This window comes from Lucilia sericata, unplaced genomic scaffold, assembly GCF_015586225.1.
Source record: "Lucilia sericata isolate MDLA Ls3-8-SP2 unplaced genomic scaffold, ASM1558622v1 Contig002805F_arrow, whole genome shotgun sequence".
Classification (NCBI taxonomy): domain Eukaryota; kingdom Metazoa; phylum Arthropoda; class Insecta; order Diptera; family Calliphoridae; genus Lucilia; species Lucilia sericata.
The window spans coordinates 2,672-14,678 of NW_023996507.1; the positions used below are offsets into that span (position 1 = coordinate 2,672).

The 12,007-nt window shown below is 35.9% G+C and overlaps 2 protein-coding genes across 4 annotated transcripts; both read left to right on the forward strand.

The window, feature by feature from the left end:
* Positions 1-1,108: 1,108 nt before the first annotated feature.
* On the forward strand, positions 1,109-1,748 carry LOC119614349 (leucine-rich repeat extensin-like protein 3; the record flags this gene model as incomplete). Its single annotated transcript, XM_037970484.1, is given in 3 exon segments — positions 1,109-1,189; positions 1,192-1,308; positions 1,311-1,748. Coding segments are annotated over 3 exon segments (528 nt in total), but the record flags the coding sequence as incomplete, so codon positions are not given.
* A 7,652-nt stretch (positions 1,749-9,400) lies between these two features.
* LOC119614350 (hornerin-like) lies at positions 9,401-11,908 on the forward strand. Of its 3 annotated transcripts, none has more exons than XM_037970486.1 (3): positions 9,401-9,500; positions 9,570-10,898; positions 10,953-11,908. In XM_037970486.1, exons 1-3 carry the CDS (start codon positions 9,498-9,500, stop codon positions 11,715-11,717), a joined length of 2,097 nt encoding a protein of 698 aa, XP_037826414.1. In that variant the 5' UTR covers positions 9,401-9,497; the 3' UTR covers positions 11,718-11,908. The 3 variants fall into 3 exon arrangements, with proteins under 3 accessions (XP_037826414.1, XP_037826415.1, XP_037826413.1); XM_037970487.1 differs by having other exon boundaries at positions 9,570-9,753; positions 9,949-11,908; XM_037970485.1 differs by having other exon boundaries at positions 9,570-11,908.
* The last annotated feature ends 99 nt before the right edge of the window (positions 11,909-12,007 follow it).

The following is a 12,007-nucleotide window of genomic DNA, read 5'->3' on the forward strand; positions in this document are numbered from 1 at the left end:
TAAATTGTCCCTTGTGTTTATACAAATTCCTTGCAGTGCGGAAAACACGTTAATCACCGGTTTTCAACATTAACACAATTAAAAAATAATCTGGTAAAACTTTATTCTCAATTTTATTTTTTCAATATTAATCGGCTTCAAAAACCTTATAAATATTTCCTACACTGTAACACCATATTTTATGGCTAATAGTGCGCTATATGTAAATGGCTTTATAAAACAAAAGATAACTAATTAACAAAATGTTTATTTTATACGAAATTTAATAATTTGCCAAAAATTGCAGATTTTTGATAAAACATCTGGTGTTATTAATCTATACTTAAGTATAGAAAACTTGATATAACCAAATAAAATCTATAAGTTTTTTTTTATTTATACTTAATAAACAAAGTTCAATGAACATTATATAAAAAGATTTTATTGTACTTATCTAAACTAAACCCAAGAGTAAATTATTTAAAATTAAATTTAATTTAATGTACTTTAGCCACCAAATAATTAAAATAATCGAAATCAAATCTTTCTTTGAAGAAGCTGTACAAACTAACTAATTAATAGCTGTACTATAAACAAAATTTACATTAAAACATTTTTTTATTTATTTTTTTTACTGCTTTGAAAAAAAAAACACATTTTGTATACGAACATACATTATTTATACATTGGCAATATTTATAATTAACATAATCAAAAAAACAATGGATTCATAATTGGAAGCCAAAATGTTCAATATCTTGAAGTTAGAAAAAAAACTTACTATACAACCGGCCAGAAGCCTTAAATCTTTTAAATCCATATACTTCCGCTTCTAATTTTCTTCGTTTATTTTAGTTCAAACTTAAAATGCTAAATAAAGTTTTTTTTTGTTAAACGGTAGCCGTTTAACTTAGCTCGAATGTTGTATAAAATATAAGGTATAAAAGTTGAACCAAATCATTAACTAAATATCATTCAAACTTTAAACACACTAAAAATATCAAAATCGAAACTTCTTCAAAAATGGTAATTAAAAATAACTAAAATGACAACAAAGCCAACTAATTGAAAAAAATTAATTGTGTAATTTGAATAACCATTGTTTATCTGTTTATCTTATTTCCTGTAGAAATTCTTCATTGTTGCTCTTGTTTTGGTAGCCGGCGTTTGCGCTGACGTTTCCGAATTAGGTTACGATTATCAACAACCTGCCCAGCAGCTCCAGTACAAAACTTTGTTCCCGCTCCTGAACAAAGCTACATTCCTCCTGCTGCTTCTGCCCCTGCTCCCGTTCACCACTCAGCCCCTGCACCCGTTCACCACTCTGCTGCCCTGCCCCAGCTCCCGTTCACCATCACCCCGCCCCTGCCCCAGCTCCCGTTCATCATCACCCAGCCCCTGCTCCAGCTCCCGTACATCACGCCGCCCCTGTTCAAACTCCCGGTTACCACCTCCCTGCCCCTGCTCCAGTTCACCACCACGCTCCTGCCCCTGCTCCCGTTCATCACGCCGCTTCTGCCCCAGCTCCCGTTTTCCATCAACCCGCTGCTTCTGCCCCTGCTCCAGCTCATGATGATGGTTACTCTTACTCTCAACCTCAAGCCGATCAAGGTTACAGATACAAGACTGTCCGTCGCGTTGTCTACAGACACCGTGCTTAAACTGTGATCCCATTTCATTAAAATTTATTAATTGACTACCGTGACTGTATTGAAAAGATTCCCCCATTTTTGAAGAAATCTAAATAAAAATTTTTGTTATAAATGTAAGAAATGTTGTCATCGGATCCCCCTTTAGTGAAAATCCTATTTTTTTTTTTTCGTAAAAAGTAAATTTTGTAGTTTCAATTATCGTTCAAAAGTCGCTGTTTCGTGAAAGTTCTAATTTTTAATGAAAGTTCGATTTTTTTTAGAGAAAATTGAAATCGATATTTAGTGAAATTATTTGTAATATTTCAGAATTTGCAAAAAACGCGAATTTTTAGGAAAAATCGGAATTTTTAGAAAAAATCGGAATTTTTAGGAAAAATCCGAATTTTAGGCAAAATGCGAATTTTTAGGCAAAATGCGAATTTTTAGGAAAAATTCTATGAAAAATCCGATTATAGATAATAGATGATAGATAGAGATAGATAGATAGATAGATAGATAGATAGATATATAGATAGATAGATAGATAATGATAGATAGATAGATAGATATAGATGATGAGATAGTAGATAGAGATAGATGATGATAGATAGATATAGATCGAGATAGATAGATAGCTAGATAGATAGATCGATCGATAGATAGATAGATCGCTCGCTCGCTAGCTCGCTCGTCGCTCGCTCGCTCGCTCGCTCGCTCGCTCGCTCTCTCGCTCGCTCGCTCGCTCGCTCGCTCGCTCGCTCGCTCGCTCGCTCGCTCTCTCCTCGCTCGCTCTCGCTCGCTCGCTCGCTCGCTCGCTCCTCGCTCGCTCGCTCGCTCGCTCGCTCGCTCGCTCGCTCGCTCGCTCGCTCTCTCGCTCGCTCGCTCGCTCGCTCGCTCGCTGCTCGCTCGCTCGCTCTCGCTCGCTCGCTCGCTCGCTCGCTCGCTCGCTCCTCGCTCGCTCGCTCGCTCGCTCGCTAGCTCGCTCGCTCGCTCGATCGCTCGCTCGCTCGCTCGCTCGCTGCTCGCTCGCTCGCTCGCTCTCGCTCGCTCGCTCGCTCTGTCCCTCTTTCGTGGCCCCTTCGCCCCCCTTTTCCTTTCTTCCCCCCCTTGCATTTGTTGTCCTTCCGCACCCCCATTTGGGCCATTCCATGAAACGGGTCAACCACGACTGAAAAAATTAAACCCTTATAACTTTCTGCATTTTTGAAGATATTTTAATTTGGTATATGATCTTTTGTAGCACAAAGAACGAAGACTGTTGAAAATTCTTGAAATCGGTCTATTTTACACCTCGCCCCCATACAAACGGACCCGAAAATATCACTTTTTAGCTCATAATTCTGTTAATTATAATACTATCCCTTCAAAATCGGCAGATCTAAAATGTTTTTAAGCCTAAATGGTTATGATTTTCATAACGATTGGACGGACCTCATTTGAGCCTAGTTCCATTCAATGTTCAATTTCAGAAAACACTTAAAACGTCCGTAACTCACCTCTAATCACTTGTATTATGATAGAATTTGGCACAAATAAGTTTTATATGAATTAAAATCACACCCCAAAATTTTATGAACATCGGTCCATATTTGACCCTAGTCGCCATATAACTCCAGTTTTTTATTTTTATCTATAAATTGCTTAAACATGTATATAGGTCGGCCATGTCCGACTGCACTTTCCTACTCCTGTTGATTTGGTGATGTGTGTGCATGCATATATTTCCAAAATATATATTTTATAACCTAAAAAAAAAATCAGTGGAAAAGTCTGTCACATACGATATGTCACGTACGATATTTAACAATGTTTATTATAAAATTATATTAATTTTTTTATTAAAAAATTATGGATTACTAATGAAAAATATGTCCCATAGTGTAAGAAATTAAAACAAAAAAGATACACCTACAGAATTCGCAGTTTTTGTAAATATTTACATGTACTTTAAAATCTCTTCCGTTTTTTGTCACGTATGATATCACCATATTTTAATCCATATTTTGGAATACAAGATTCCGAATAGGATGTTTCTTTTTGCAAATATAGTATTCTTTAAATGGAACAGAATGACAAAATTGTTTTCCAAGTACTCCTAATTTTACAAAATCTATACCACTCTGAAGGCGTGCGAATGTCACATACAATCGTATGGAATTGCCCATATGAGTGTGCTAATTCCCTTAATAACAACATATTACCACGTTAAAGACAATAATTTAGCATAAGTGTTAATATGCATCATTGTGTTTGACATTCAAATAGTTACTATTCAAGGGAATTTCCACGCCCACCATATATTCCGCCCATTTTTATTTTAATTATTCAAAAGGTATGAAAAAGGTTAAACATTCTTGAAAAAATGTATGTTTATCAGTTAAATATCTTAAAATATTCGATAGTATTTATTTTTATAGGAGGTGCCACGCCCACTTTTTAATTTCGCACAATTTGTATAAATTACGTATAATTTAATTATCAAACACAGTTTTGGGTTGTTTATTTTCAGATATCAACTGACAATATTAATTTTAATAGACGATATCACACCCAATATTCACAATCCGCCTACTTTTATATCTATTAATTCAAGTAGTAATTAATTGATGCTGTCAGTTAAATATTTAAATTGGTTACAGCATATTTGTCGCACATTATGTTCTTTACAGCTAGCAATTTTTTTTTATTACCACTATAGTGGGGAGGGTATTATTCGTTTGTGCTGAGGTTTGTAACGCACAAAAATATTGCTCCTACACCACCCTTAAAGTACACCAATCGGTTCAGAATCACTTTCTTAGTCGATTTAGCTATGTCTGTCTGTGTGTCCATGTACAGGTCGCAATTTTCAAGATAATTTGATGAACACATACTCTTCTTTCGACCCAAGGACAAATGATTGAAATCGGTCCATTATTTTTCCTAGCCCCCATACAACCGTACCCACTGAATAGGGCTTTTGAGCTCATAATTATGTTAAATGTTCCAGTACGTCAATACAATAACCATCTTATCTCTTATAATCTATATAGTAGGTACTATCCTGTTTGCTCCGCCGTACAAAATCTTCTGTTGGACAATTATAAACTTTCACTTTATATAATAGTCTTTGAGAGAATTTAAAAATGACTGTCAAATAATAACTTGTCATGCATCATTTTTCTAAAATTAATAGCACAATTTGTTCTAATTCAACTTGTTTAGCATGATTGCATAAAATCTTATTTTAACTTAAGATGTTTACAATAATTTTTATGCAAATTAATAGATTGTAGATAGAATTTATGTCTCAAAAATTACACAATATCTAGAAAGTAATATCAATGAAAGGAAAAAAATCGAAACAAGTTTCAAAAATCGCAATCAGCTGAATTAATTAAACAATTTTAAAAATGACACACCCGCTCACACACACACTTAATAATTAATAAAGAATATTAAATTTATGATCGTGATCAAAATAATATATTTTAAAAAAATATAAATAAAGACGAAAACTGGGTTTAATTAATAAATAATTGATTACGCGATCACATGCATTTGATAATGTCATCTATTATCTATGATAAACAAACGGTTTCGAGAAGAAGACTAAACAGTCTCGTAGGTCCACTTAGGCTATTTTGAAATAAATATGCAATTTTAACAAATTTTAAATTAAGAATTTTTATATTTTGGTTTGAAGATTGATTGAATAAAATCTATTCTATGAAACATTTTTTTTATCAAAATATTTGTGGTTTAATAAAATTAATGAGGTATTTAATATATATATTCATTGATTCCTTTTGCAGTAATAATTTTAAAAATAACTCTATTTGAAAATGCAGCTAAATATTTTATTTAAAATATCAAATATTTAACTATTTTTATTGTTCAAGTGAAATATTTTCAACATTTCAAAAAACCAAAAAAACTTAAACAGATCTGGAATTCTAGAACAAGAAAAACAACTACCTCTGAAATAAACAAATTTTTTTAACGGTTGAATAATGAATCTAATAAATTTTTGAAATGAAATATTTTAGAAAAAAAAAACAATAATCAACAACTAGTTATATCTATAAATATCAAAAATGAAAACAATAATATCGATAATTTCAAACATACAAATTACCGTTAATGAGTTATTACACTCACAAAAATATATTTTCCATACAAAAACATAAAAACATTAAAATAAAACTTGTTTTCTTAATTTCTTTTGTTTTCTAACCGTGTAGTGGAAATATATGGTCATAATTTCAAATTAAATTAAAACTGCCAAAAGTTTTTAAAAACTCTTTTAAGTTTGCAAAATTATGATACACATACATATATTAAGACCTGTTTATCACATTATTAATTTTTCGTTTTTCGTCACAATAGATTTATAGTTTTATTTACTTAAAAAAAAATAGTAAAAAAAAGAAACTTGTTATAATTAAGATGAGATTTTTATTTATAAATATTTATATGCAGAAAATTTAAACAGTGAAAGATTTTAAGTGCTTTTGTTCCATAGAGAACTATTAATTAGATACGAGGGTTGTGTAAGAAATTTTGATACTTTAGATCGGATGTATGTACTCCAGTTTTTGTTCTAGTTCAGTTCCAGTTCAGCTCTAGTTCAGTTCTAGTTCAGTTCTAGTTCAGTTCTAGTTCAGTTCTAGTTCAGTTCTCTAGTTCAGTTCTAGTTCAGTTCTAGTTCAGTTCTAGTTCAGTTCTAGTTCAGTTCTAGTTCAGTTCTAGTTCAGTTCTAGTTCAGTTCTAGTTCAGTTCTAGTTCAGTTCTAGTTCAGTTCTAGTTCAGTTCTAGTTCAGTTCTAGTTCAGTTCTAGTTCAGTTCTAGTTCAGTTCTAGTTCAGTTCTAGTTCAGTTCTTTCAGTTCTAGTTCAGTTCTAGTTCAGTTCTAGTTCAGTTCTAGTTCAGTTCTAGTTCAGTTCTAGTTCAGTTCTAGTTCAGTTCTAGTTCAGTTCTAGTTCAGTTCTAGTTCAGTTCTAGTTCAGTTCTAGTTCAGTTCTAGTTCAGTTCTAGTTCAGTTCTAGTTCAGTTCTAGTTCAGTTCTAGTTCAGTTCTAGTTCAGTTCTAGTTCAGTTCTAGTTCAGTTCTAGTTCAGTTCTAGTTCAGTTCTAGTTCAGTTCTAGTTCAGTTCTACTTCAGTTCTAGTTCAGTTCTAGTTCAGTTCTAGTTCAGTTCTAGTTCAGTTCTAGTTCAGTTCTAGTTCAGTTCTAGTTCAGTTCTAGTTCAGTTCTAGTTCAGTTCTAGTTCAGTTCTAGTTCAGTTCTAGTTCAGTTCTAGTTCAGTTCTAGTTCAGTTCTAGTTCAGTTCTAGTTCAGTTCTAGTTCAGTTCTAGTTCAGTTCTAGTTCAGTTCTAGTTCGGTTCTACTTCAGTTCTAGTTCAGTTCTAGTTCAGTTCTAGTTCGGTTCTAGTTCAGTTCTAGTTCAGTTCTAGTTCAGTTCTAGTTCAGTTCTAGTTCAGTTCTGGTTCAGTTCTAGTTCAGTTCTAGTTTAGTTCCAGTTCAGTTCTAGTTCAGTTCTGGTTCTGTTCTGGTTCAGTTCTGGTTCAGTTCTGGTTCAGTTCTGGTTCAGTTCTGGTTCAGTTCTAGTTCAGTTCTGGTTCAGTTCTAGTTCAGTTCTAGTTCAGTTCTAGTTCAGTTTCAGTTCAGTTCTAGTTCAGTTCTAGTTCAGTTCTAGTTCAGTTCTAGTTCAGTTCTAGTTCAGTTCTAGTTCAGTTTCAGTTCAGTTCTAGTTCAGTTCTAGTTCAGTTCTAGTTCAGTTCTAGTTCAGTTCTAGTTCAGTTCTAGTTCAGTTCTAGTTCAGTTCTAGTTCAGTTCTAGTTCAGTTCTAGTTCAGTTCTAGTTCAGTTCTAGTTCAGTTCTAGTTCAGTTCTAGTTCAGTTCTAGTTCAGTTCTAGTTCAGTTCTAGTTCAGTTCTAGTTCAGTTCTAGTTCAGTTCTAGTTCAGTTCTAGTTCAGTTCTAGTTCAGTTCTAGTTCAGTTCTAGTTCAGTTCTAGTTCAGTTCTAGTTCAGTTCTAGTTCAGTTCTAGTTCAGTTCTAGTTCAGTTCTAGTTCAGTTCTAGTTCAGTTCTAGTTCAGTTCTAGTTCAGTTCTAGTTCAGTTCTAGTTCAGTTTCTAGTCAGTTCTAGTTCAGTTCTAGTTCAGTTCTAGTTCATTCTAGTTCAGTTCTAGTTCAGTTCTAGTTCAGTTCTAGTTCAGTTCTAGTTACAGTTCTAGTTCAGTTCTAGTTCAGTTCTAGTTCAGTTCTAGTTCAGAGTCTGGTTGAGTTCTAGTTCTAGTTCAGTTCTAGTTCGGGTTCTAGTTCGGTTCTAGTTCAGTTCTACTTCAGTACTAATTCAGTTCAGTTCTCGTTCAGTTCTAGTTCAGTTTAGTGTAGTTCTAATTTAGTTCTATTTCAGTTTTAGTTGAGTTCTAGTTCTGGTTCAGTTGAAATTCAGTTCTAGATAAGTTATAGTTCAGTTCTTGTTCTAGTTCAGTTGTAGTTTAGTTCTAATTCAATTCTAGTTTATTTCAGATTATATGCCTAATTATAAATTCTTTATTTCAGAAATCCTGAGTATCTAATTATTTTTTGCGTTTTTATCGTTTATTATTTAATATTTCCACTTTAAAAAATTTGATTCCATTTTAAAAATTACTGCACGTTTTTAATAATTACTCTTCTTATTGGTTTTTACTTTGTCTGAAGTTAAAAAATGCCTTATTTAGCTTCATTTGGAGATGATTTATTGCATTATTAAATGATCGTTTTCAACTAATTACGGACAACATAACAAAAAATATTAATTTTTTATTCCTTTTCGTTTTTGATTTTCTTGAAAACTGATTGATGCAGTCAGCTTTTGCTTATGTTTCACACCTAACTAAAATTTTTTCTTTGACTTAATTGATAGTTGTTATATTTAATAAGTTTTGTGTTACCCAATCAAATTTAAAAAACCATAAAATTTATTAGGTGCATTTAAATAAATATTATTCTTTGATATTTAAAAATAACATTTGCAAACTTAATTAAAACTATATTGAAGAATTACTTCTTGAATTATTTAAATTCTCTCTTTTGAAATTAAGCGGATTAATGAACTCATCTTAAGTTAAGGGTTATTCATGACCTCAGCTAAACCATATAATGTACATAGAGTTTTTAAAGTAATTAAACACTTTAACACATTTTTAAATGTTTAAAATATTTGTGGTAGCAAAAACAAACAATAAAAAAATATTTAATCTTCATAACCCAACAACAATACAAAATGTTACTAGTATCCCAGAAAAGCAACAATTTAAAAATAAAACACTTATAAATTCATTTTAATGAAGACAATGAAATTAAAAACAGGTAGAACAAACCAACAGATTGCCAAAAAAAAACAAACACATCTCAACAATTTATAAGGATGACAACAACTGGTAATTTATATAATTAACTACATTAAAAAATAACATAGACAAACAGACAGACAGAACACATATTCATACAAACAAAAAGATTATTTAGAAAAAAAATAGGAATGTGTTAGATTCATAACCAACCGCAACGGCTACTTAGGGGGAGGGGTGGTGGAGCAGCAGCAGCAGTAAGAGGGGCTGCAGCTTAAGAAGATGTTTAGGGCAAAGAGAGATGTTTTTGCTCTGTTTCCGATTGATGTTGTGTTTAATGAAACTTGTAGCACTAGAACAATAATAACAAAAAAAAAAAAAAAAAAAAAAAAAAAATTATAATAATATTAACCAGAATATGACAGAAGAGAATATTTTATGATGTGAGATGACGAAGACTTTGCCAAAAAAAATAATTAACATTAAAGTTTTATATAAAAACTTAAACATTTCACAAACTGGACAGTATTTAGCATTTGACCACAATTGGAATAATAACGCTAAACAAAATGGTAAGTTACGAAATATATTCTCTACGTGTTGAGTAGTAGTTCAAAACTGGATTCATTATCAAATTGCAGAAATTGTTTTTAATCGCTGTGGCCTTGGTGGCTGTAGTCGTAGCTGATGTATCCGAATTAGGTTACAATTATCCTGAAGGTAGACCAGCTTTCGATGATGGTGCTGGCAGTTATGGAAGTGCCAGTCAGACATCATCTTCTTATGGTAGTGTAGGCCACTCATCTGGTGGTTTCGGTGGTTCTGGTGCTGGTGGCCATTCATCTGGTGGCTTCGGCGGTGCTGGTGGTCACTCTTCTGGTGGATTTGGTGGTGCTGGTTCATCTTCACACGGTAGTGTAGGACACTCTTCCGGTGGTTTCGGTGGTTCCAGCGGTCACTCTTCATCATCTCACGGTAGTGTAGGTCACTCCTCTGGCGGATTCGGTGGTCACTCATCAGGCGGTCACACCTCTGGTGGTTTCGGTGGTTCTGCTGGTCACTCCTCTGGTGGTTTCGGTGGCTCTGCTGGTCACTCTTCTCATGGAGGTGCTGGACACTCATCTGGAAGCGGTTTCAGTAGCAGTGGCTCAACCAATTCTTATACATCTCAATCTTCTGGTAGCGGTTTCGGTTCCGGTTCATCTCACGGTGGTGCTGGACACTCTTCTGGCAGCGGTTTCGGATCTGGTTCATCTCATGGTAGCAGTTTTGGCTCTGGTGCATCTCACGGTAGTGCTGGTCACTCTACTGGCAGTGGCTTCGGCTCTGGTTCCGGTTCATCTCACGGTAGTGCTGGTCACTCTTCTGGCAGTGGCTTCAGTTCCGGTTCATCTCACGGCAGCGGTTTCGGCTCTGGTTCCGGTTCATCAGGCAGTGGCTTCGGTTCCGGTTCTTCTCATGGTAGCAGTTTCGGCTCTGGCTCCGGTTCATCTCACGGTAGTGCTGGTCACTCTTCTGGAAGCGGTTTCGGCTCTGGCTCTGGTTCATCCCACGGTAGTGCTGGTTACTCTTCTGGCAGTAGCTTCGGTTCCGGTTCATCTCACGGTAGTGCTGGTCACTCATCTGGCAGTGGTTTCGGCTCTGGTTCCGGTTCATCTCATGGTAGCGGTTTCGGCTCTGGTTCCGGTTCATCTCACGGTAGCACTGGCCACTCTTCCGGCAGCGGTTTCGGTTCTGGTTCATCTCACGGTGGTGCTGGACACTCGTCCGGCAGTTCTCACCACGGTTCCTCTTCTGGATCTTTTGGCAGTGGTAGCTCTCATCATGGTGCTGCTGTTAATCGTGAATACATTCCACCTGCACCCAGTTCCCACCATGGATCCTCTTCTTCTGGTAGCTTCGGCTCTGGCAGTTCCCACCACGGTTCCTCATCCGGTAGCTTCGGTCATGGCTCTGGCTCCGGTAGCTCTGGCAGCTCACACAAGGGTTCTTCATCCGGTAGCTTCGGTCATGGCTCTGGCGCCGGCAGCTCTCACAAAGGTTCTTCTTCCGGTAGCTTCGGCTCTGGTAGTTCCAACTTCGGCTCCTCATCTGGTAGCTTTGGACAAGGCTCTGGCAGCTCTGGTAGTTTTGGTAAGGGCTCTGGCTCCGGCAGCTCTGGTAGTTTTGGTAAGGGCTCTGGCTCCGGCAGCTCTGGTAGTTTTGGAAAGGGCTCTGGCTCCGGTAGCTCTTACCATGGTTCCTCATCTGGTAGCTTTGGATCTGGTAGCTTCGGCTCCGGTTCTGGCAGTTCCCACCATGGTTCCTCTTCCGGTAGCTTTGGCTCCGGTAGCTCCGGTCACGGCTCTGGCAGTTCCCACCACGGTTCCTCTTCCGGTAGCTTCGGTACCGGTAGCTCCGGCAGCTCCCACCACGGTTCCTCCTCTGGTAGCTTCGGACATGGATCAAGCGGCTCTCACCATTCTGCCTCCGCACCATCTGCCTCCTTCTCATCTTTTGATTCCTTTGGCTCATCTGCTGCTTCTAAACCTTCCCGCGAATACTTATCTCCAGCTTCCGGTAGCTCCTCTCACCACGGTGCCGCATCTGCCCCTGCTTCATCTTACAGCTCCGGCGGTTCTTCCTCTAACTATGGTGCTGCTTCAGCTCCTGGTTCATCTTACTCAAGCGGTTCATCTTACGACTCTGGTTTCTCTGGCTCATATGGTGATTCTTCCAATGTTCATGTTTCCAGCACCGATGGTAAAGGTTACGACTATCCCCGTCCACAAGGAGCTTTCTTTAAATAGATTATTTTAAAAACAAGCATTTTGGAATATATACATTTATATAGATAATGGTCAAATACTAAACCAAATTAGAATGTGACGTATTTTATAAGTACTGAAAAGAATTTGTTAAAAATTATAGGACTTAGATATTTTCCTTAGTTTATGAAAATAATAAAAAAAAGTCATTTGTTTTACGAAATATGTAAAAATTGTAGTTTTTTTTATTTCTTCACTTAAAAGTTGGCTTTTTTAAAGGATGTTTGGCGATTGCATTCTATATTCATAAATCGAAATCAGTAACAAAATTT